The sequence below is a fragment of the Perca fluviatilis genome, chromosome 22 (assembly GCF_010015445.1).
Source record: "Perca fluviatilis chromosome 22, GENO_Pfluv_1.0, whole genome shotgun sequence".
In the NCBI taxonomy this organism is placed as follows: domain Eukaryota; kingdom Metazoa; phylum Chordata; class Actinopteri; order Perciformes; family Percidae; genus Perca; species Perca fluviatilis.
The window spans coordinates 20,127,685-20,153,963 of NC_053133.1; the positions used below are offsets into that span (position 1 = coordinate 20,127,685).

General features: G+C 43.0%; 1 protein-coding gene across 2 annotated transcripts in view; it reads left to right on the forward strand.

Annotated features, from left to right (window-relative positions):
• The window catches only part of gli3 (GLI family zinc finger 3), a 93,820-nt gene that overhangs the window by 43,021 nt on the left and 24,520 nt on the right, over nucleotides 1-26,279 (forward strand). For both annotated transcript variants that reach the window (XM_039790087.1, XM_039790088.1), the window contains 2 exons: nucleotides 5,367-5,472; nucleotides 24,074-24,279. In XM_039790087.1, the coding sequence (XP_039646021.1) occupies nucleotides 5,367-5,472; nucleotides 24,074-24,279 (312 nt within the window). The remainder of the gene's footprint in view (nucleotides 1-5,366; nucleotides 5,473-24,073; nucleotides 24,280-26,279) is intronic.

Sequence of the window (26,279 nt, forward strand, 5' to 3'; positions counted from 1 at the left end):
TTAAGAGCATTTGAGCAAGAGAGACAGAGAAAGCGAAAACAGAGGAGAACACAGCAGAAGAGAAAAAAAAAGTCTATTGATTTACAGAGGAAGGGCAGAGTGTGATCTGCCAGCCTCGCGTATATGATGAATGGCAGAGAGATTGGCAAGGCAACACTTGGCATTTTTCTGTTATTTAACCTCTCTGCTTGCTTTCTTCTCCCTCCTTCTTACTATTGCTCTTAGCTGAAAAAAAGCTCTTTCTGTTCTAGCGCCCAGGCATCGCATACAGTAGAGAAAGCTCTGCACAGCAAGAACATTAGGCTAATTTATACAGCGGTAATTAGGCCATTAGACCTGAAACAATCTGGGACCCGTAATTAAAGCAAAGCGCTCCAAAAGTCAACAGCAACTCCCATTGAGCTTAGCTAAACAGTCTCCGAAAGTGTTATTTACATGTCCAAACAGCTTGAGGTCTCAGTGTAAGCAAACATGATGAGAGACGGGGTGTGAAGGGATTGATCAGAGGGAGAATTCGGCTCCACACGAGAGCAAGCTTTCAAACTTCTTCTGATAGTCTGCGTGATCTCCCTCTCCTGCCAGCCAGATAGTTGTAGCAAAGTACAAGCACATGCTAAATACTCATAGTCAAGCCTGTTAGCTGATATGTCCCATTTGTGTTTACTAAAAGAAACAAAATCCCTCAGATGCCCTCAAGCTGACGTGTTGCACATTACAAGAGTTCTTTCTAATGAAGGGTAATTGATTTGATTTGATTTTAATGACGATGCATTGATTGATTTCCTTTTTCTATGATTGTTCAATTTGGTGCAAAATCCTGCGTCCGGTAGCTCTAACTCTTGTGCTTTGATTCTCCACGACTTATATCAGAACCTAAACAGTTAAAAAAAAAAAAAAACTTAACTGTAGCTATGCTGTACGTCAGCGATTCTCAGCATTGGGTTGTTAGCGACGAGATAAATGTGAGTATTTGCTTTTTTGGTGAAATATTGAATAGTTTTCATGGACGTCTAATGGACATATGCAAGGTGTGCTAATGTAAATTGTAAGGGGTAATTAGGTAAAATAGTTGGAGACCACTGTTGCAAGTATCTCAAGGTGACATCTTTTGGAATAGGTACATTAAACAACATTAACAAAACAAGCCCAGAACTGCATTGTTCTGCACAATAATGTCATGTACATGTCTTTGTATTCGCTCCTAGAAAGGAGCGACACAAGTCACATGCGCTCGCAAAACAAACCAAGTCTGGAGCATCTTTCGCACGCTCTGCGAAGTGTTGCAGAGTTGTGGTGTAACTGCGGGCCTCGCTGCAGACGAGCGTGCCTGAGCAGTGAGATCATGAGCGGGGAGAGAGGTGGCATAATGAAATCTGGCAGTCACAGCCCCGGCACAGGCTTCATATGTTCCACATTAGCAATTCACAAACCTCTAGAGCAGGCCCCAGCAGCCCTTTTCTCACTCCGCCTTAGTCGCTTATGACAATCTGTCAGTGGTTCTTTGTGCTCTCGCAGCAGAGCGTCGATGAGAAGTGCAGTGTTTATGGAAGAGCGTTTCGTCCTCGGCTGCGGGTGACAGTCTGTTAGAGCAGAGTCAGTGAACCCTCGCCAGAGGAGAGGAGGAGCCCAGGTTTAGCAGTCAAGACAATAAACTCACAATGCTGAGTTGACAACAAAAGAGGAAGATGAGAAATTGTTTGTGTATTATCAAAACCCAAATCAGAATTGTGACTGACAGCTCAAATTCTCCCAAAGTATCACATCACATGCGTTCCAAAGCTCAGTGAAGATCCTTTGTGGTAAAACTGCCATTATGAAAGGAGATTAACCAATAAGGATATTGCAAATGATGTGCTTTAGGCTTTATCCTCCCGTTGTCCTCCCCCTTCTTTTGAAATTATTCAAGTGTCCAATAAAGGACAAGGCAATTACTATCCTCTCTTTAATGAAGGGGAAGCTGGCTTTTGGTCCTGAGCACGGTGTGTTTGTGTTGAATTAGAATTAATGAGCCTGGTCAAAGTTTGCCTCTAATTGGCCTTTCATTAAGACCCATTTGTAATCATGTCTTAATGACTTCCATCCCTGTTCCTAAAAGAATAAGAAGAAAAGGAAAATTTTAAACCAAAAATGAATACTGCTGCTCTGGAGTCATTATAATGTTTGAGTTGTTAAGAGCTGATAAATTGCTAGAGAGCTATACAAAATGTTCTATAGTCAAAAGATGCCTCTCAAAAAAGTTTGCAAACTATGATATGCAATGTTCCTGAGTTTCAGCGTTTGAGTGGCTGAGATGACTTCTTTAATCCCTCTCACTTTGCCAGTGGTGGTTTACCTAATGCAACCGGGACAAAACCGTAGTGATTACATTTTCCTTAGGAATGCTGGAGCTGCTGTGGTGTGTGGCCGCAGTGGGAAGGTAAAAATTGTGACTTGTGTGCCGGCTTCCAATGTGCCTTCCAGCTGTATTCTGTATTAGAGAGACGACGAGAATAACCCTGAATATCCAGAAGAGCAGGGGCAATTTAGTCCCGGAGTAAACAGTAAGGAGTCCCTACAGGAAACACTGGAGATGGATTGCAGGATGAATTCTCTCCCCCTCTCTGCTTCGCCCTCTGTTCTTTGCGACTGTATACATTCCCTCCAATGACACAGGGCTGTTTGCCACGCTAATGGAGAGCTGCACGGGCGCAAAAGAGGTGGCAGGCTCTATTTAGATAGGGCCATGGTAAAGTAAACTTCAGAGTTGGATTTAAATAAACCTCGGCGGAACGGTTTGCCATGCGACCACAGTGAGAGGAGGGAGGGAAGGAGGGAAGGAGGGAAGGAAAGAGTGATGAAGTAGTAAGAAAAAAAAAAAGGGTCCAGTCTAGGCACAGGGCCGCACTGAGTGAGGAGCTCCAGAGACATAAACATAGGGGGGATCTGAGTAGTTCAATGAGGAGTGGCGGATGTGGGAATGTAGGTGTGTGTTGCGGGGGTGAAGGGGCGGGGTCTGTAAAATGATTTCACAGTTTGTAATTTCGACAGTCATCCCTCATTACCCAACAGGACAGAGGTTAGTGTAAAGTTTGAGCAATGTGGGCAGGGATCAGTAAGATTAGAGAACACAAGGCTTTTACTCCCATCGAGCCAGATCCCAGTACCAAGACCCCGGCAAACCTGAAGGTTCATTTCCGAGTCTGACAGCCGAGGGCCAACAGCCCAGAGTAAACAAAGCAGATTCTGCCCTTGTCTACCACCAGCCCATCCCAGAAGCCCCTCATCCCTCCCTCCCTCAGCAGCTTTGGAATCGGCCGAGGTGAGCCAAGCCAAAACTGAGTCATCAGGAGGAAACTATCAAACAGACAGAGACTGAGTGCTCAGATACTTGCCAGAGCTGCATGGAGGAGGCTTTTACAACTTATCTTTGCTATTGTGAAAACAGGATTAAAACACCCGAATGGTTTCTAAAAGTTTTCTCATTGAACACATTGAGCAAACCCTAAAGCTTTAATATTGAGTGATACTGTCAACAGCGACCATGCGGTAATCTAGTATATGGATAAAGTGAATTTGAAGTACTTTGAACCTGGATTTAAGAGTTGTTTGTGCATTATTTCACTTGATTCCTCGCCTTTAGAGCCAATCAATGCCCTCTGGACTTTTTTTTTTTAATACCTCAACAAGTTTCTCCTTATGTCATGATCTCAAAAGATGTCCACATTCTGTAGATTGTGCCAAGCAAGGGATGGAATCTGGAAAACAAAATGCTGCTTTTCTGCGAATCAACACTGGAAAATAGGCTTCAGCTGTTGCAGGGATGTCGGCCTCTTTGCTACAGGTGTTTGGGGGTTGCTGTCTTTACAAACGTTGTAGGGTGCCAGTGTTTTAGACTTGGGGCACTCCACCAGCATGTCAAAGTCAATATTCTTGTCACGGGGAGTATTATATAGCCTGTGAAAACTGCTATAATGTTGTCCTTGGTTCTGAAGAGAGCTTTCCCAAAGTCTAAGACTATTACTCAAGTTACATCACCCGGGTATCTCGGTTTGAACTGGGAGAACCACTTTAGGGACTTAAAGTCCGGTTATTTTGGCCTCTGCTGCTTCAATTCTAACAATTCTGTTTTTAATGTGTCTTGCAAGTCCCTATGCATTATGGAAGAGACTCCAATGCTGTAGGATTACAAAAAAACACCAAACTGATACTTGTTTAATAGTTGGCCCAGGCTGGCAGTGATCACCTCCAATGAATGAGTGAGTGATGAGGTAAGCAGACCTGAGACGTGCTGGAGGATCAACACCTGCTGCGTTGCCCAGCGATGCAGCTGCGTTTGGCATGGAGCAACCCTCCTAGAGCTGTCGGGCACCCCACCGTTTGGCCATCTGCCCTCTTGGCACACACCTCCACATGTTTACAAGCAAAAAAACACATAGCTAGCAGCCTCAGAGACTTGCTGCGTGAAGGTATGCAGATGTTGACACATGCTTTGCCTCAGGGTAGTGATACGCAACTTGGCAATGGTCTCAGTAACAGGCAATAAAGTGACATGTGCTCTGGCACTGAGATGTGTTCATATAATGTATGAATAAAGAAGTGATTTGTTACTTTGTGGACTCTTGTGTGCATGTTAGTAATTTGCTGTTTCCGTCTTTCTTTACAAGTTTTAACCCATTTTAGTTTTTCAGCAAAATTCCCACTCTTGGTTTGCTCGTTGCAACTTGTCCAACAATGGATGCACAGTTGCAAAACAAAATTCCAGCTTTAGTTTTTAAGATTATGGTGTGGAGTGCAGCTAAGTTAGAAGATGAGTGCATACATATGTGAATTCAGTCTGGTGGCAGCACAACAGTTTCAATTTCGGGGGTAAAAATAGAGAAAGGCTTGGAAGCATATTATGCAAATGTTTTATCTGGAGGGAGAAAAAAAAAAGCCTCTCTGGCAGTTGTGAGAAAACACTGATACAGAAACGGGTGTTTTTGTTCTCGTTTTGTACATTTCTTTGGTTGTACTTAAACCTTATCCTTTGTACAAAACCATATTATGCTCGGTATGGTGAGAACCATGCCATATGGCTGCTTTTCTTACGGTTATTTATCGCAGTTTATTTTGAGTTCTATCAGCCTTGAGACATTTACAAAGACTTCCTCAGCGATCATTTTGGATCAGCAAAGCTTTTAGTTGAGTGCGTTTAATGAGGTCTCATTTGGGTGGGTCTGCTGAAAGATAGCCATCAAATGCTGCCTTTCATTATAGCTGCTATTTAGATTAGCTGAGGAGGGAATAAATTCACATGACGATATGTTTTAGAGGAACCAGAATCTTGCAAGGTGTAAAGAAAATATCTTATACTTATGTTCCCTTTTTCTTCCTGTTATCCTATACAGCTGCACCGCAGTTCTTCCCTGCCTTCCATCCTCCTGTGCCAATCGACGACAGACATACCCAGGGACGTTACATCTACGAGCCTTCCCCTGTGCCCCCTCTTCATGTGTAAGTCTTTCAAAGTGGTCGCACACTCGCACACACAAACGGAAAATCCGCCAATCAAACACATCATAGAACACATTTGATTGAGCTGCATCACGCGCATCATTGACGAGCTCTCCTAATGGCGATACAAATCAAGCTCCTAAACTTCCTTCCGCCCGTGGGCGTGGAGCATGCTCCTCACGGGTGCTGCGCGCCTCTCTTTGCCTTTCAGGATCAAAGGCCACGGCCCTGTACGTGCGCAACATGATCCGCATGTCAGAGACACGCAAATGAACATGTGTCAGGGACGCGGAAATGAGAGCAGGGCGAGGGGAGCCTGGGAGCGTGCGATTCTCATAAGAGCAGTGATCAAGCCTTGTCAAGAGAGGAAAGCAATGCCTCTGCTGACATCTACCCGTCTCTGACAGACACAGATGGGCCCCCTGACACACAAACTGTATACTACTAACCACCGCGCCCCATCCAATCACATGCACGTACAGGCTATCTAATATGAAGTAAAGTAAAACAAGGTGTCATGCCTCGTAAGAGAGAGTGGTAAGTATTTAATGCAGGGGAAGTCTTATTACAGTATGGTCTCGTATTTCCCTGGAGTGCTTCTGCCGGTGCTGGCCAGGTCAGCAGAGAACTTCAAAGCATTCCTTCAGCTCACTCACTTACATACACGCACAAATTACTCTTTTTTTCCTCCTCACTTTTAGTCACCCTCTTTCTGTCTCTTTTACTTTCTCTATCATTTGTATTCTTCGCGGCCAAATAGCGAGCACCATAAGCAGATGCTTCATCGTCCTTGCGGCGCTTGTTTCCTTCCCGCAGACACGAAGGAAGCGATCACGGCGTGACGAGGACAAATTGGATGGGGCAGCTACTTGGGCCGCATTATGTTTGATATTCTTCATCATTATCAACTCCCCCCTTCTCCTCCTCAGGAGTCATATCTCTCCCTTGCTGATGTGCCACTAAGCGTAATGAATTTTTTATGTCCCCCCCCCCCCACTCTGCCTCTGCCTCCCCACCTCCGGCCCACCATACCTCTCAACCCCTCATCTCCTGCTCAGGGGGCTGCAGCAGAGGAAAAAAAAAAGGGGGGGGGAGAGGGGGGGAGGCGAGGAAATAAAAAAGGGAGGTGATTGATGCCCCGTGTCACTGCAAACAAAATGGCAAATATAATTTAGCATTTAGCTTATGCAGAGATAATGGGGCGAACACGCGCCGGCAACATAGGCTCGAACAAACAGCCTGGCTTGTTATCCGTCAGGAGTGCTTTGGTACGATCTGGAGCACAGGTTAGGGAGGGGGAGGAAAGAAATGAGGAAGGGGTGGAGGGACAACACAGAGCCAGGGAATTGAATTAAGGGGGAGAAGTTACGCAGCGCCGGTGTCTTCAGTCACTCTGTCCGGACAGGCGTTATCTGTGTGCTTGGTTTGCTGTCAGTAGAAACACGGCCGTGCTCTGCCATGCTACTTATGGCCTATTTATCCAAGCCATTAAGCATAGAGCTGTTTAATATGACACGCTATGCTAAGGGAAACTATTTGTCATTATTATAAGACAGCTGTTTAGTGGCCAGCCTTATTTAAATCTGTGAACTCACTGTCACACACAAACACACACACGTTATCTATGAACTTACATGGGTTCCATGCAGAAAGGATCTCAACTACTTTTAAATCTTTGCACAGGGAAGCAACAATATTGCCTGCTTGATTAAAAAAGCAGCACTGAATTCCTCAGTGAGAAGAAGCACTCATCAGTCGCGCTATTACAGCTGGGTCCAACCACCTGATGGCAAATTGGAGTTAATTACACTTCCAGGTTCGGCTTTGTGCAAGTTTTAGCCAAACTTTTACGAGTGTAGAAGTAGTAAACCTCTCCGAGGATTTAAAAGTGATGCATTCGGCTCAGCAATGTTGCTTGTAGCCAGCTCGAGCAAATAGAGGCAGTCAGCGTATAGCTGTCGCTTCAGGGAAATGGAGGACAGGAGGCGGCTTATGGAAAAATATTGAATTGTTTTAAGACAAGTTCTCCTCGGTGAGCAGAATTAATCGTTATTAGCCCTCTCAAAGATATGCCTAAGTACACAGGGACTATTATTGCAGTACTTCCCCATGCAGCCTCTCATTACGGCCTGTAATTACAGTTGGGTTGGCCCCGCGGCAGTTCCATCAATCCAGCCAGCTTCCCCCGCCACGCACACAAGCCAGTCACCACTGGGCGTCCGTGGCCGGAGTAAAAACACCGCAAACGCCCAGCAGCTTGTTTCCTCTCCGCCACAATGACACATCCACCATCCATACGTGGCAAATGAACAGAATCATATCCTATTACTGTGAAGGGCCTAATTGAAACATGTTTATTTATGGCCCCCGTTTTCAGGCGAGGAGCGGGTGTTAGCAGCGCAGCTAACGGGCTCCAGTGATATGAGGCGGTAGAATTAAATTAAAAGCTCATAAAATGAAATATGCTCCGTATTAGCTGTTTGACACTTAATTTGCCTTCAAATGAGCAGAGGAAATCACAAATTAACTGTCCTTTGTTTTTTCCCTCTTTACCTCACCTCCCTTATTAGGCAAGGGAGAGCGCAATTACAGACAGAGGCTAATCGTTTAGTTTATGAATTCTTGTGGGGAAGGTACCAATGTGCCATTCAATATTAAAGCCTCAGGGTCAGGAGGTGGTGGTGGTGGTGGTGTGTGGTGCGGTGGGGGCGGGGGTCCCTTCTTGTGGGTGCTTGCTTTACTGAGGAACTCGTGCATTCACATGGAAGAGAGCTTTAACAACCCCAGTTTAAAATGAAGCCAATGCCAAATAACACCACACTCCTTCTGAGTTTCCATAACTCCCGACTTAAGCAAAGCCTTAAGGTCCTTTACCGATCCAGAACCAGCAAAAGTCTTTCCTGTCCTGAAGCTAGTGCTTTTCCCTCTGCGTGTCTATGGTCTGGAAACAGCTGACCTCCAGCCTTAACCAAAAAGAGAAAGAGCCCTTTCGTGTTTCACAGAAGATGCTTCCTGCTTAAATAAACACATTGATCGGTGAAGAGTAGCCTCTCCATGGGAGATCTGGTCCCCTCTGCCACCACCATTGTGCGGGACTGGCTTAATGGGAGTTTGGGGGGAGGTCGGGGCCAAGAGAAGAGACCGCTCCTTTCATTCCAGCTTTATTGCCTGACCACGGTACATAGGAAAACAAAACAGCCCTCTCAGGCGGCTCAGTGCCGGCTCTCGGTCACCCGGAGACCGCTTAGAACAATCAGAGGTATTCGTCACAAGTCAATTATCAGCATCGGAGTTTACTCTGCAGTCCCGGGCCCTCATGCTGTGAATGGGGCCACTAAAACAACAAAACATTCTTTTGGGATAAGCAATTGACTCACAACCTTTTTGCACAGTTACCGTATGTGTATTTAGGAAAGAATTGGTCAGAATGACTGAGTCCATTTAGGAGTTTATAAAGTTGTAAAGCAAATAGAATTGACTTTAGCTTAGAGTTTGGTATTTTTTTTATTTTTTTTTATTTTGGAATTTGTGATGAAATATTTGTATCAAAAGGTTCTAAAGATAGATTATTTGTTCAAGCATTGGAATTTATGAGCAAATGTTTCAAATGACTTAGAACCACGAAATCAACATTTAAATCATCTAGAGAAGTAAAGTAAAACATAAATGTATAATCCAGTCTATAGTTTCTATATACCAAAACACAAATTAGTTAATATACTGTATTTTCTTTTCTGTTCTGAAATGATATACTGCATAATGGATTTAATGCATTTTGAAAGATGCAACAATCTGAAACCAAAAAAAAGTTTATATTTTAGAGAAAAGGAAACTCATTGTGACTCATGCATAAAGTCATGCACTGTATTTTCTGTCAGTGTGGAGTTGGCGTACAGAGGGCTGCGAGGGTGCGTTTCCCAGCCTGTGTGGTTATTTGATTCAGGAGTGTGTTTGTTCAGCTGCGGGCCCACGGCCTGACTGCAAGGTATTCTGGAGGTACCAGGGGAGAGGGCTGCTGCACGTCTCTGTCATCGCAGCACGACCTCAGCGCTGAAACGATGAACCAGGAAGGAGTTAATTGACTCAAAGGCTCAGTGAGCTGTTGCTTCAGAAGCATCATTTCATGTAAAGATTTCAGCATGGCACCAAAAAGCGAGTGAATCACCTTGTTAACCTCCACATTTTTATTTTCTGCATAGGCACCCGAGATTCTCACCAATTTCACACTGTTTTTCCGTGCAACAACTCTTCCCCCTCGCTGTCCTCTGCCTGTGGCGGAGAGAGGGTTCTCCCCCCCCTTTTTTTCCTTTTTTTTTTAAAGATGTGCGCCGTGTTGTTTTGTTATTTACATAAACTGTTGTCAGAGCGCCCAATCTGGGCATAGAGGAGCGGCGTGTTGCTTAGCATAAAGACCACGGTCTTATCTCAACACCTCCTTCCAGATGGGACGAGGCCGAGCATTGCAATACAAACACACACACACACACACACACACACACACACACACACACACACACACACACACACACACACACACACACACACACACACACACACACACACACACACACACAATGCAAAACAATAGGAAGACAAAGGGGTAGCTGTTATAGAAGCTAGAGGAAACATGTTCTGTAAGCGTGCAGCTTCATGATTTGACTTTGCTGTGTCAAGATCTCTTTTATTAGTTGATATTTCAGTTTCAGGTTATACCTTAAGTCAATTTTTACCGATGCTATCTGCATTTTTAGTCCAACACATGACAGTAGTTGGAATTTGTAACTACATGCTTTCTTATATGGCTGTTATTTGCAAAAACATTTTCTTCAGATTCTCTGTTATAAAAAAAAGAATAAAAATCATTGCATGCTTGACGATTGGCTATTACTGTAATATTCACATTTGAATATAGTCTAGACTAAAACAGGATGTGAAACAGTGCCATAAATTACATAGAGAATTGATGATTATTTCATAATCGCATCTGATAATTTGTGTCCAGATATGGCTGCTGTCACCGAAAAGCCGGGAGAGAGACGAAGGCCACTTTTTCATCCTCCTCTCCAACTGTCCAAAACCCATTCTGTGTGACTTCATAGGTCACCCCTCTCTGGTGCAGTCACTGCTTTCCCTCTGTCCTCCCTCCCTCCCCTGTCTCTCACCCCCATATCCCCCTTTAATACTTTCTCTATGGAGTAAGTCGGGGGGGACAGGCGGTCACGCAGTAGCTGGCTTCATGATTAATGGTGTTTATTCTTGACAGAAGGCTCCTTTATTTATCTGCATTGCAGTTTCACTGATACTATCAGTCACCTGAATGAAAAATATTCAGTCATACCAATTTTGCAGTATAATTGAGTAGAGTCACTTCCTTTCAGTTTTTTTCCCCCCCTCGCTCTCCTCTCCCACTCTATCTGGCAGCCTTATCATCGCCACAGTAATTTTCGCGCTGCGTTGTTTGATATGGAGAGGCTGGCTTTAGCCGTATTTGACATAAAGCCTCTTCAATTTTCAGAAAGTTGTGCACCACGCTGTGAAAATGTGCAAAGAGGGGGAAAGTATCTCTCCCCTTTTTTCTTCTGAGGCAATTTCAGGATTTAGAAAGAAAGGAGATAAATGCCTAAGCATAAATGTGGGCAGATTGAAGTTACAGTATATCTTTTTTTTTGTAATACACCAGTTTCAGAACCCTAAATGGGCAGTGTAGTCTTTTTTCTATTCATCCTCTGCACAGGACCATGATATTCTGAAGGCACCTGTGTATTTTGAAAATGATGGATCCAGCAGGTTGGGTGAAAAAAAAAGAGTTTGGCACAGCATATATTTGACAAGGCCTGTAAAGGTTTTAGGGTTGAGTCATTACCCGTGGAGATCTGTTAAGACATGTTCCTAAACTCTACTTACCAGGCTAGGATTACCTACGCTGAGGCTGCTCCTGCCGCTGTGTATTCCTTCCTAGTTATTAAACATCACATGCATTTTTTATGTTTTTTTTTTTTTTTGCTACTTGCTAAACGGTTTATTACTGATTTAGTAAGTCTTATCTAACGGCAAATAGTAATCTCAACTAAAGAAACAAATCATAGTATTTCTAATCTACAAATGATTCCTTACATAACACTTTCATTCATGCAAATCCTATCTGATTATTCGCTGAACAAATATTTCCTGTTCATTGTCGTTTCTTCGGTGTAAGTCCTTTGGTTGAATTTAATTTTAGGCTCCATTATAAATATCTTTGAGAAAAGGTACATTTAGATGAAAGAGGAGCGCATTAATCTCTAATACAAGGCCTGTGAATTTGCACATGTAACACATTAGTGGATTTGATTTTCTATACTTGAGTCATTTGCCCCCTCTTCATGTTTGAGATCTCAATTTGTAGCTCTCCCATGGAGCACAATGGAAAACCAGGTCTGAGGGGAAGAGATAACAGGCAGGTGCCAACAGCCCTGCGCTAATGTGAGTGTGTGTGTGTGTGTGTGTGTGTGTGTGTGTGCGCATCCATGCTTACATACACATTCACGTTAGAAATATTTTCTTGTCAGTGTTTGAGCGTCAGTGTATTTATTTCATGTGCCATTTTTTATTTTTTTGTTTGCAATTCTTAACCTTTTATTTCCCCTCTTGAATATGAAACATTTAAAAACATATTCATTTCCCAGATTTTTTTAAATAGTAGCCTGCTCACACTACATTTCTCATCTTAGACATTTAATCATGTAGCCTATAGTTTGCAAAATGATTGTTTAAATAATTATAATATGCATTATAAATAGGGCTGCAGCTAATGATTATTTTTGATATCACTTAATCTGCCTATTTTCTTGATTAATCATTCTGTCCAAGTGTCAGGTACTACATAGTAAAAAATAGCCATCACAATTTCCCAGAGCCCAAGGTGACACATTCATAATGTTTTTTTTTATCCATTAATAGTAAGTTTACAGAGATACAGTATAGGACAAAGAAAAGTAGCAAATCATCACATTGGAGAAGCTGGAAGCAGACAATGTTCTGTACTTTAGCCTGAAAAATGTTCAAGAATAATACTTGCTGATTCACTTTATATCAATCGACTAGTTAATGAATCGACTGATCTTTTCAGCTCTGATTCCAAATATTGTGATCAGCAACACTCGACAAACCTAAAGCAACATTTCATTTGTATGATGTATTGATAAAGAGCACATTCAGTCTTTGGTGGTTTTGGTGGTAACTTACTTGATGGGTGTGGCAGGCTGTCACTTTCATGAGCCGTGCCGGTTCTTAATTGGCTTTGTAAAAAGACCCTCCTCTCATTGGCGAGGAGCTATTAGACAACAGCAGTGACTGTCGAGATATTACCCAGCGCTCGCAGCACGCCGCCTCACATCGTCTCCACAACCTCAGGCAGCTGCTGTCCTGACGTCTGCTTCTCTTCACAAATAGTAGTAGTAGTTTTAAAAACGAGCCTTGCTTAAATCACAAGAAAAGCTGATTTTAGAAAGGAGATATTGTGATCCTTACCGAATGCACAATTATCAATTTTAGTTTTTTTTTCTTTTTTACTTTGCCCTACAGACGTCAGGCTGTAGCAGTGTAGAAATATGGAGTTTCCATTACTCTGATCTCTGGGTTGTGGGCTCCAGACCCTGCGATCCCACTCTGGGGGCCAGTTACAGAAAGTAACGAGACCAGGGGAACAGGGTCATAAATCCTCTCCAGCTCTCCTCATTTTCCATTTTCCCTCGCTTTCCTTTCCTTTCATCCCTCTCTTCATCTTTCCTCAAGACTTCAATATATGATTTAAGAAACCTAAATGCTACAATGTAAAATATTACTACATGTTTAAAATGCCTCTAATCCAGCTGAAGTCCAGCTATAGACCAATTACAGTTTTTAATGTAAGTGGATATTATTTCATTGCCTCCCTTACAGCTTCTGCACCTCTTCTCCTCCCTTTTTCTATTTGTTTATCTTCTAAGTCACAGGGAATTTCACTCCTTTTACACTTTCCCCACCAATGCAAATTAATTCATATCACATGAAGCGATTCTATTCTCTCAGCCCTTGGTTATCTCCCTTATCAGATGGGGCGTCCATTACATCTGATAGTGTGATAGTTTCATCTAATAATGTCGTTTGGATTGAGCCAAAAACAAACCCCTTCGCTATTCTTCTGTCTCCCATGATATTTCACTTTCCCTTTTTTTTTTTGAGATGGGGTCAGCTTGTGAAGTTTTTCTCCCCCGCGAGTGTCCATCGGGAGCTGCACAGATATGTACAGTCATGCACGCAGCTGCAGGGTGACCGCAGGGAAGAATGCAACAAGCTTTTTGTTGCATGTCCATCATATTCATATCTCTATGTGAGTGATTTTGGAATTAGGAATTAAAGTTTATTTAAAGGGGTTAAATAGAGCTAGGGAACTTCTTTTTCTAACCGAAGTTAAACAAAAAAATAAAAGTTTCCCAGAGCAGGCTTATTAGGAATTCCCTACTGTTTATTCAACAGTTGTTGTCACTTATGTAGCAGTTTTGTGAAACGTCCTCCTCTGGGTATATCCAGAATGTACACAGGTCTGTGTTTAAGCCTCCCAAAGCTTCATCAAGCCTGCGCTTGGCACCACCACGAACACAGCCCCTTCATGATTAAATATCAAGAAACTCCACATGACATTTTATTAGTCCAACAAGATGGATGAAATGGCCTTAAAGTAGGCTGTGTCTTTTCACTTCCCCACCAGCACTTGCCTTTCTTCTTGTCCGGATTTTCTTTCCTTCCCCTCCTCTACAAGAAATATGTATTAGGAAAACGTGATGGATTTCATTCTGAAAAGGAGATTTTCAGTGCCGAGAAGGAAACATATATTGTTGTGGCTTGTACCTGATGCTCCTGTTTTCCTCCCTCTGTGTGTCAGCACTCCCTCCTCTTCCTCCCGACCCCTTATTTTTTTCTGGTGTTCTACCTCAGATCTCTGTCTGAAGGATTAACCATCTCCAGCCGTGTGTCTCTGCTGTCTTGCTGTCTGTGTATTGTTTGTGATTTGCTCAGGCCCATCCGTGCGGCTGCTCATTTCAGCAGCCCAGCGTGACGTGGTGAATTGAGGGGGGATCCACGCCGCTCCTCGCAGCCCTGGGCCACACTCATTCTCCTCACCTGAGATAGGCCGTATACGCACGCAGACGCGCACTCTCATTACCCAGACTTGTCAGGGTAGCGGAGGCGGTGGGGTGTGGAACCTGAACCCTGTTTAGCTGCAGGCATCAGCTGAGTGTTTGTGTAAAGGCATCGGGGCCATCGAGACATTACTTGAGAGGAAAAGGAAAGATAGATGTGCTTCCTCCCTGTTTTCACAAGTTTAACACTTCAACACCCAGGAGTCCCCTCCTGTCTTCTCTCTAGCCCGGGGCATGCCAGAGGAACTCAAAACACTGACTGAGAGCAGCGCTAATTCCACCTGCTTTGAAAAATAGCCGCAATCAAGTAAAAAGTGGAGATGAAGGTGGAATGGTCCATGCAAAACCATTTGTAAAAAGGCTAAATCAAGCATGGGAGAAAAACAAAAAGGGTTTTTTTTGGCCTCATGTTTGTTCCCTGATTCCAGCCCTCTTGAAATTACAGGAAAAAAGGCAGCCTCATTTTGTGTAATTTTACTTTTATGTTTTCAATCCCTCGCTATACAATCTGTTGATTCGTTTTGGTAGACATTCTTATCTCGATGGCTGAAATTACATTTAATTGCAGTGTGGACATTTTTTTTTTAAAAACAGCCTGCTGTGTGTGGCAAAGCCAAACAAACTTTTCAAAATAAGTAATTTAGAATCGGCGGGTGAAAAGTCGAAGAGCCTTGATCTAAAACAAGAAGTGTATTTCCATGTGTGGCACACCTTCAGATATAACCGGGTCCTCTGACACCTGGACCCGTTTGTTATGACTTGAGCTCGTCACACTCACTGGCTCCTGTTGATAAACATATGTTATCACTCCAGCGGCGTGGAAGTGATACGTGCCTACAGGGATGTACTGGCTGCTTATATGTAGACAATGTGAGTGTGACTGAAACACACAGGGGGAGGAGACGGAGAAACCGAAGGAGAGTCGTGGGTCTTCAACTGAACAGCGTGTGTGTGTGTGCATGTGTGTGTGTGTGTGTGTGTGTGTGTGCGTGTGTGTGCGTGTGTGTGCGAACTGACTCTGCAGTATATGGGAATGTCTGGCACGCCTCCAGAAGTATCCCACAGAGAGGGAATCCTGCCTGATGTGACCATGAATAGAAAGCTATCTCCACCTCCCTGAACCCACCCAGGCCTTTGATGTCAGGGGGTCACACAGAGCCCTCACAGCTCCGGGGGAACATAGTTACCCTGAACGCCTGGCAACCTCGCTGTGCCATGCCGGGCCCGCGGTCTGCTCTGCCCAGCCGGGAGGAAAGAAAAAGCAGAGAGGAGGAACCTTGGATCATGGGGAACAAACTGAACAAAGTTCCTGAAATATAGAAATAAGAGTTCCTGGAGTTCGTTACAAAAATGCAGCCAGAGACAGATTAAATCTCTGTAACATCTGTTCTGTTAGGGTGCCTACTTGTCTTGGTTTGCTATAAGGGTGTGAAAGCCTTGTAAATTTCAAAAATGTTTTTTCAAAAAGCTAAAAGTAAAAGCATCATCTCCTTCTTTAACTTAATGGGAATTTAAGCAAAATGGTGCGTTACTAAAGCTTAATCTATAGTTGTAAATTTTAAGGGATACTCAAATACTTTGCCCGGGTGTCACTTTTGCAAAATGAAAGGAGGCCAGGGACCAGTAAACAAATATTCATATTGTTTATCAGTTAAAATAAATAAATATTAAAAGGCCCATAAATCATCTTTCTTTAAAATTATTTTTTTTCTTCTTTAAATTAAGTGAGATCAGGTGCACAGGGTCTAAGCCGTGCGCGAGAGTCCCTCCCGACGAACCGCAGAGCTGCAAGGTCTGTAGTAAATTGAAAATGCAAACTTCCCGTTTGTATTCATTGTATATATCCATTATAAAAAGTATCAATGCATTTTTTTTGGGTGTAATAGGCCACGTCCATTTTGACCAATCAGTACAACATTTTAGGCGTGGCCTCAGGAGTGGCCCTAGATCGTACACTCCAAATTTCTTAAAGATCGCATGAGCCCTTAATGAGATATAAACTTTTCATATTTGTAGCGCCCCCTAATGGCCAGTGTTCACATTCCTAGTTTACATCGATTTATTTTCATTGTGAATACGAAATTGTCAGCGAGCCAACCGGCACCCTAAGTTGAGCCACCCACCGTAAGTTAATTATCACTGGACTACACAGTAGCTGGCATGAGATACCATGTGGGGACTGCAAGAACTGTAATTGGTCACCTTTGGCTACTTGTATTTCCTCTTGTAAGACAACATGAGGGACACATCTCCACTGCAAACCCTCTGCTCACCATGACCCCCGCTCTCTATTACGAAGAATGAAACAACACACTGGAAATGTGGCATTGGCACGGAAAAGTCCCATATTCAGTAATAAAACAAGGCGGACCTTCACTGTTGCTCGTGAGTGAATGAAAGACTGTAAACACAGTTCTTTGGGGAAATTAATTAAAGCACTCTACATCTACAACACATCTGTCTATTGTTGCAGTGGTGCTATCATCCATCACTGAACTATAAATCAAAACCTGAGCTGGAGGTATCTGTGGCAGGACTCCTGTCAACCCTTTGTGTCAACTATAAATCCAACTGTCAAGCCCAACTTTTAAGATGGTCAGCATAGATGACCATGATGATGCTAAAAGTGTTCACCACAACGAAAGGCTTTAAAACTTACAGCTCCATGACATCTGCTGATGAAGACCATTGGAAATGGGAATGGTAATTTCACGCTGTTTGCATTGAAACCCAAATCATTAGCCTATTAGAATAATAGAAACATATTTTATGTCAATGACAACTCCCATATTATGCACATCCTACGTCGAAAAACAAAATAAACAATTAAACAGAGAGTTAAAGGTTAAAGAAAGTTGGCTTCTTAAAGTAATAAAGTAATTTCATATTAATAAATGTCTCTAGTCACTACCTATCACCGAATGAGGTAACGCAATGTTGATTGAGCCTATGGCCCACTGATGCATTTTCAGATTTACGAACCGGATTTCTGTGGCGGCATTCCCAGAAAAACACAAGCGGCACCCAGCAATGGTTGGTCCGCCAGAAAGGGTAAGCGGGGCTAAGGGATGACTACAGACAATGAAATGGCAGTGTGAAAGCGAGATCCAAAAACAGACCTGCAATTACCACTTGTTGCCAAAGAGAACCAAACTGAAATCTTTGAGATTGTAACTTTAACATTGCTGGCAGTTTCTATAGATTTATGACATAGCAATCATCTTTTATTTGCCATCTGCATCACACCGTGTGTCCACATTGCAGTATTTTCAAGAAGCTCCATTTCATGGGGAAGAAGTTCATGGCTTAGGTTGGAAAAAGATTTTTAAATGTATCCACCTTTCGTTGCGTAATGTTAATTCATTCTTTTGCCACAGCAGGCAGGTCCAGAGGCCAGTGGTTTGACTGAAGGCAGGCTAGATCTGAAAGTAACATGAGTTCAAACTGCTGCTGTAATTGTCATTACTAATGTGGAAAATGAAGTCATTGGAATGTGCTTCATTGGCGGAACTTAATGAAGACTTTCCAACTGAATCATTAGGAACCTAGAATATGTATCTACCTTCCTCTGTTTGTGTCTCTGTCTGTCTGTCTTCTCTCTCTCTCCCCTTGTCTCAGCTCCCTTTCCTCTCTCCTTGAGTCTCAGCTGGCTCTGTTCCTGTGGCCCTTTGATCTCAGTGAAAGGGTTTGGAGCTTTAAAGTGCTTCTGTTTCCGCTGTCAGGAGCCCCTCTCTTCCTCCTCTCTGGTTTAGGCTTTCATAGCGGTGGCAGCCTTGTGCTGTGACTGGGTGGGTAGGAGTGGGGGTGCACAGGCTTCTATGAGGTGGTGAGATTGAGCTGAAGTTGGAGGGGGAATAGGTGTGTGATGCTGTCAGCCTCGGTCAGGAGAGGACCTGACACCTGACTGATCCCAGTTCTCTCCAAAAGCCCAGTTCCTACCTCACTCAGCCCCTTGTGGCCACAGGTGTAATGTGTCAAGACAGATGGGTCTACATAGGTTGTATTTTTGTACTGCCTATTCTTCCTGTATATTTCATATACTGTATGAGAACATGTGGTCTACATCCTTCCATATCACCTTGAAATATAGTTCAACCTGGCTGCATTAGCATGATTGAGTCAACCAAGGACTTAATTTAACGCCTACAATAATAAGGTACTATTTTTTTGCATTTGTAAATGTTACAACCTAGAGCTGGGCAATATGGAGAAAATCAAATATCACAATATTTTTGACCAAATACATCCAATGTCGGTATTGCGGCGATATTGTAGGGTTGACTATTGGTGCTTTTACAAAATATTAACACAATGAGAGTTTCGATAAATAATCACCACTAAAATTACTGTAATTGTTGGGGCTTTGTAAATTATAGAGTGTGGTCTAGACCTACTCTATCTGTGAAGTGTCTCGAGATAACTCGTGTTATGATTTGATACTATAAATAAAATTGAATTGAATTGAATTGAATTAATGTGGATACAGTGACTAAGTGGGTGAAGGCAAATAATAAAATAGCTAGTAGGTCTGGTAAGTTCAGAAAAGGACATCACTTTACTGTACTGCAGCCTTGAAAACCAGGAAAAGACAACTTTGTCTCATATCACAATATCCAAAATTTAAAGATGTATTATTCTAATTTTAGCGTTTGAAAAACCTTTAAACTAATTAATCTGTTTCACAAACTGGACTTTCCAGATCATATTTAATAGTCTTGGTATCGTTATCTGAAGCAAAACATAATGTGGATTTGTTCTGCCAGTCATGCACCAAGAGGTCCTCTACCTCTTGGTCAGCCACTGAATGAATGACACATAGGTAGTTATGAAGTTGGCTAAATTAGCTAAAGATAGGCTATCATTTTAGCTGCATGCTCATTATTTTCATCATGTAGACTGTTATCCCAAATTAGTTGACTTTACTAGAAATTTGTGCGGAAACCCGTTGCCTTAAACCGTCTAAGTTATTACATAAGGTGAAACTTAACAGGTCGGTAAGTTGATGCAGTAGACAAATCAAATTTACATCATTACTAAAAATCATAAGTAAACATAAATTATTTTTTTCTGAAGTCTAAAATTAGCATGTTAAGTTAAACATGCAAAGAAACACAATACAAATATTAAACAGGATACTTTTCACTACTAGAGAAATAACTTGTTTAAATAAATGTTTTTTTTCCTTCCTTCCTATGTCAGTATGATTTTAAGAATAACGTACTCAGCACATTAGCTCCATTATAAAAGCAAAGTTAACAATACACACAAAACACTGCAACCTTCTAATGTATTACACTGCATGAAAGGTTATGCTCAGGAAGCAAAGTTAACAATTTCCAATCTGTGTATGTGCTACTAAACACTTTCTCACTGCCCAGAGGCCATCAGTCCCCACCCGGGTCTCGGTCATGGTGCAACAATAAATCTAGATAAACATGAACACTAAATCAACCACACAAAACGAAAACCCAGATAACATAAATACACACCCAAAACATTAACAGAAGATTAAAAAGCACTTTAAGTAGGACAAATACCAGTGGCAATGTTAGTGTTTGCCCAAATTAAGACCTAATTTCCAGTTTCTATTGCTTCCTTTTGCAAAGTTGAAAATAAAGATGTTGGAAGTATTTCCATTGTCTTTCACTCTCAGTTGTCTTTGGGATTCTTAACGGCGATTTCTTAAGTTGGACTTTGGTCAGTATCGTGAATTTTTCTTTTTCAAATCTCCTTCTTGGACCACTCCAGCATCTGTGGGTGAAAACATGATGGTCTATGAACATTCACAGTTGCTGGCTTATTGGCTTTGGACTTACCAATTTCCTGTACCCTGTGAAGCACACATCAAGACATTTTAATTTAATTTTATGCGTAACCATGTCATGCTCGAGCTAAAAGTATTTTGCAAAGCACGGTTCCTGTTTTAGCAGACCGCTGTGTCAATACTACCAGGTCTTAACTGCTGCACCACAATGATACCTTCTGTCCTAAGTGAAGTCATCAAACTTCACCACAACTGTGTGTTTCTACTGCAGCTTTCACCAGAAAAAATTATTAGTGTTGATATAACCTTGTTCCAAACAAAGATTCAAGGCCTGTTTACATGAGCACACACCCCTCCATGAAACCTCAAAATCCTTTGGGGGCATATTTACACTTGGCAAGTGTGTATTCATCCGGTGAAAAAAGACGACAGTTTAAAATCCACAGACCGCCCCGTGTAAACATGCAATGTCTTAAAGAGGCGCTGGCTGGTTTAAGCGAGGCCACGTGAAAGGAAATGGCTTCCATATGTCAGGAGCTCAGAGCTCAGAGCTCGCTGTTTGCAGAATGTCTTCTTTTGAGGGTTAATAGGAATTAAAAAACTATGATGGGAACGAGAGGAGTGAAGGAAAAGTTTTTTTTCTCTGGTGAGGCAGAGAAGCCTGCGGTACAGCTTTGATGTAAATCTTAAATCAGGTGTAACTAAGACGCCACTTCTCTGGCGCTCACACCTACTCAAGCACACACACAGGGTGAGCATTCCTGCACACACACACTGCACGTCGTCAGATTACTTCCCTTCGTCATGTTGATTAATGTATACTGGCAGATGCTAAGATGACGGCGAGCACTGCAGAGAGCAGCTGAACGCGGAGGATCGGACACTCTCTTGCTTTTTCTCTCACAAGTACAGAGACGACACACTGCACTCCTCCAAACCATCCATCTCTCTCCTGTCCTCCTCAAATCCCCTCACACCTGGCTCTGCGCCCCTGGAGACCTCTTTTTCTCTCCTCCAGTTCCCCCTTTCTCCTAAGTCTTCTCCGTACGTCCTTCCCTCCCAGTTCATAGTCTATATCTTCACACACTTACTCCTTCTCCTCCCAACTACTGTTCACGGTCTAACTGTCTTCCCTCCCTCTCGGTAGCCCTCCCTCATATCCTCTCCCCACACCTTTTTTCTCTCCAAACTTTTCTTTTCCTTTTCACCTTTGAACAGGCTTCACACTTCCTCGTGCCACCATCTTCCTACTAATCAACGTGTGCGCTTTCTTTTCTTTTCTTTAGTTTTATCTCCCCTGGCCTTCCAGTAGGACTAAGTTAATTGAAAAAAACAAGCCAAGCACAGGCATTTAGCCACGGTCAGTGTAGGGAGATGCAGCCAATGCATGACAGGGTTAATCAGTGTCATGGCAGCCAGAGTGGGTGTCTGGCTCTCCTCAAATAAGCATGTGGAGGGCCAGACGAGGAAAAAAAAAGTCATGAAATCTTTCTACCTTCCCTTCTGGGGTCTTGTTTCTACATTGAAAATGTCTTTCAGGGACATGGACATATTTGTCCCATATTCTTTGCCACTGAATGAGCCTTTATACATCTGGTAATTTAAATGTATTCCACTGAGGTGCAGGATGTGATTTAAAAAAAGTTCAGTTTTTTTTCCATTTTTCATCAATGACAAAGCATGTTTTTTTTGTTTTCCCTCAGCTGCACATGTGCCCCTGCGCTCCTGTGTGTGTGTGTGTGTGTGTGTGTGTGTGTGTGTATGAGAGAGATCCATGGTCAGCCATGTGACATCAAAGTGAGCGTCACCCTGCAGCTGTGTTGTTGATCTTGAGTAAATGAGGCATGTTATGGTGGTGTGTGGGCATAAGACTTGCTCATCATAAACACATACTCTTTCACACGACTGTTTTGAGGTGCAAGGTTGCCCTCAGCGTGACTTGCTACTCTAGGTGTGGAGGAAGTAAAACAATCTCTCTGGGGAATCTTTTGACGGGAGACGTGCAGAAACACAACAATCAAATGGGGGTGAAAAAAAAAAGAATTCCATCACCATTGTGTTGCAGTGTCAGATACGATCCCTTAATCTGTCACCTTTGCACACTTCAGCAACGAGGCTTTCACTGAGTCTTCCACTCCTGAGAGTAAGAGTGTCTTTCACATACACCTGCTGCAGCATCACTGAGACATGTTGTCACACACTTATGAAAGCCTTTAAAAACACACCCCATAGCCCCTTTGGGCTCATTACCTGAAGACAAAAAGTTTGTATGTGTGAATGCCTGTGTACACATATGTCTGTGTGTGTGTGTGTGTGTGTGTGTGTGTGTGTGTGCGGCGTGCGTGTGTTGTTTCCGCTCCTCAGTGCCTTAGTCAGTATTTGCCCTGGCCTGAGCTCTTTCATTAGGAGGGCTGTGAAGTGGAGGGACGGAGGAGCTGGTAGGGGATCAGGGGAAGGGGCGGAGGTTGTAATTGGGCTGTTCCGCTCCCCTGGCCTTGCTCAAGGTCTCTGTGAGACAAACTCTGGGCCATGGTCTCTCACTCTTTCTCCCGTCTTTTCCCACCCTCTTCTATCTCTCCTCACCTCCTTCTTAAACCCCCACTTTCCCCTCTCCCTCCCTCCTTTGCTTTTCCTCTCCTTCTCCTGGGGTCTTTTGTCACAGTACACTGGTCCACTGGGGAGCCACAGAGAAGTGGAGGGGCTAATTCAGTCTAATCTCTTAGCCTGTTAATGTCTGGCTGATATGTGGATTTCTCCACATCCTCAGGGGAAGGCCTTTGTGGTGAAGGCCATCATTATGAAGTTTCCTTGCCCTCCTAGCCAATTATAAAAAGGGAGACAAATTAGTTCATCTCAAACTTGGCTCCTAAGAAGTTTTCTTGATTGTTCTCAACTTTATTTCACATCTCATATCCTAGAGACAATTCACAGTAAAGATTTTGGATTAAAAAAAGAATAGCCTTATAGCACTGGTGTTTTCTATTTTAAGACAATGATTGTGGATCTTGTGCGAGACTTGCTGATGGATTTTGTGCAACATTGTATCCGTCATGTGCAATTCTGTACACGGTTTCTGCCCAAAGCCAAGTTTGAAGCCATCTGAGTAAAGTGGTGTAGCGTTGCTTGTCTGGCGCTGGCCAGCGGTGAGCTCGGTCTAACGTTTCCCTCTGATTAAGACACAGTGGTGAAAGCTGCCTTTGATCTGAGGAAATGTCTGCGTAGGGAGCAGTTGGAATGCAGCGCTCTCCTCTCTGCCTTGCAGATGGAGGGAGAGAGATAGTGTCACAGTCCATTTGCTTGGCCTTGCCACTGCCAGTCCACCCATGGTAGTAAAATCTGGATGGTGAGAGCCGGTCAGGCCTAATGAAATGAGCATGATGTTAAAATTGTGGAATCAAGTGGATTATTGATGTTTTGTTTACACAATGTTAGTCAAATCAAAATATCTTATTATTCCACATGTGGTGGCTTAAATAGTCTCAATCAATCTTCACTTAAACTGTAAACTGCAAGTTTTCAAATAATATCATCCAAAAATGCATCCTATAAGCATCAGTGTTGACAGCAATCACACACATTTTCCTCAGCAAACGTGTGTGAATGCTCTAAGTTCTAGTTTTGAGTAAATATGTATTCATGTTCTTTCTATATTTTCTTTTCTTTTGTGTGTCTGCAGGCCTCCTGGACTGGCGGGCAGTCCAGCTTTCTCAGACATCTCCCTCATCCGGATCTCGCCCCAGCGGAACCCCTCCGTGGGGGCGGAGTCGCCCTTTCACCCTCCGCACCCCTACATCAACCCATACATGGACTACATCCGCTCGCTCCACAGCAGCCCCTCCATCTCTGTTCTGTCAGCCACCCGGGGCCTCAGCCCTGCAGATGGTGAATAAAGTGAAACATGCACTGACGACTCAAAGCAGGATGCATCTATACACTCACGGCACATGGTGCACCCTCAGCACACACACGCACATCTGCACTCAATCCCAGCCGAGCAGAAAGGGGCGACAAAGACCCCTAAAAATAATTGTTGAAATTGACCAGTGAGGTTGGATTGCTATTAGCGGGAATCTCGATTCTCTGTATCCCTTTAATTCCTGTTTGAGATCAGAAGAGGTCAGGTGAGAGGCAACTAGATCCATCTCTATTAAGACCCAGGGGTTGGTGAGATGTTATCTGAATGAGGTAGAAGGTGGATGGGAGTATTATGAGTGTGGCACGATCCGTGTGGGTGGGGGTGCAGGTTGGAGGGAGGCTAATCCTTTTGATCTGTGAGTCATGTCAGAGACCTCCGGAGGATGCATCAGTGAGCGGCAGGGTCACATACAGTTACAACGCTCACACCGAGGGAGGATCGGATTCAAGTTCGGGGTTGGGGGGCGTTATGTTATGGTGTCCTACAGGGAGCATTTGTTTCCTGAGATCTAAAGATGGATTTGGACTGGGAAATCAATGAAAGTGGACACCGGATGCAGGCCTATTATTAAAAAACTGATCCAAAATAATTTCAAAAACTATTTAAAGGAAAACTCACACTACAATAAATGAATCATGTTTAGCAAATTAGCGTTGTGTGGTGAAATGAAATGATTGGTAGCATTTAAATTATGTGATTTTACTAATTAGTAGTGCTAAAGTGGGAGTTGGATTGAATTTCAGGGAATGATTACACTGATTGGGCACTGACAAGGTGCTCTTGAGCAAGAAAGCAACCCAAAAAATTCAAAAATAAGACATCACTTTGGGCTTTGGAATCTGCGATTTAAATATTCGTATTTCTTAGACATTGTGGAGAATAGATAATTAAGTAGTTAATTGCAAAAATAAACAACAGAAAAATTAAGAATGAAAATAAGTCAGTTGTTAGCTACAATCCTATTGTAGTATTTTAATTTTTTTTTTTTTTTTGGTTTATATACAAATACTGCAAATGACCACGCCATAAAAAAGCGTATTAAAGAATTAATTTGCCAAACATCTACATTCACCCTTAATGTGAAATGGCCTGAAGACCTTTTACGGCCCTCGTGTCACCAGCCATCGACACTTTGGCACAGCAGCACTTTAGCTCCCCACCTTGTGTTGAAGTGTATTTCTGAAACGGCAGATAGTAGGGGTGTTTCCTCTACACCAGCACACTCCACTTCATCTCACCCAGGTCTGTTAAAAAGCTGAGTGAAGACTGAGAGTCTCACTCCACCTCTCTCCTGCTCTCCTGCTCTCCAACATCACTCTTTGCGCCCATGAAGAATATACTCAAGCTCAAACTCTACCCTCCAATTTTCCATTACCACAACATAGTGTGCACCAGTCTCAGCCTGCTTTAAATCTACATAGTTTCTCCAACCTACCACATGATCCCCTTTCAGCTCATAATGCTGTTAATTGTGAATGAGGCACATAATTACTCCTTTAATCAATCCAGTGATTAATTAACCCATCAGCTTTTGTGTTGTTAGTATATCACCACGCTTACAGGGAGCCTCCTTCAATATGCAATTTTTGTTCCTACCAAATACATTATACATTTGAATAATGAATTAATTAACAGAATCTAATGGTGATTTAAAGTGGGTGGGAGTGCCACCCTCTTGCTGCCACACATTTGCTTTCACATCTTTTTTTTTTTCTTTTTTGCACCTCCCTCACACAATATTTCTCTCTTTTCTATGTGAGATGGGTTTCAGAGGTAAGCTTGCCCCTGATCCTATTGTAATGCTGAAGGAGCACCCGGTGGCTCACCAAGTCCTGAGGCACGACTCTGCCCGAGTGCCACACTGACAGCCTGCCCCCACTTCCCCCTTTTTGCCCCCAGGATCGATCTAGGGTGCCAACGTTTCTGATTTAGAAATTCTGCAAAGCCCTTTTCTGTGCGTGTTGGA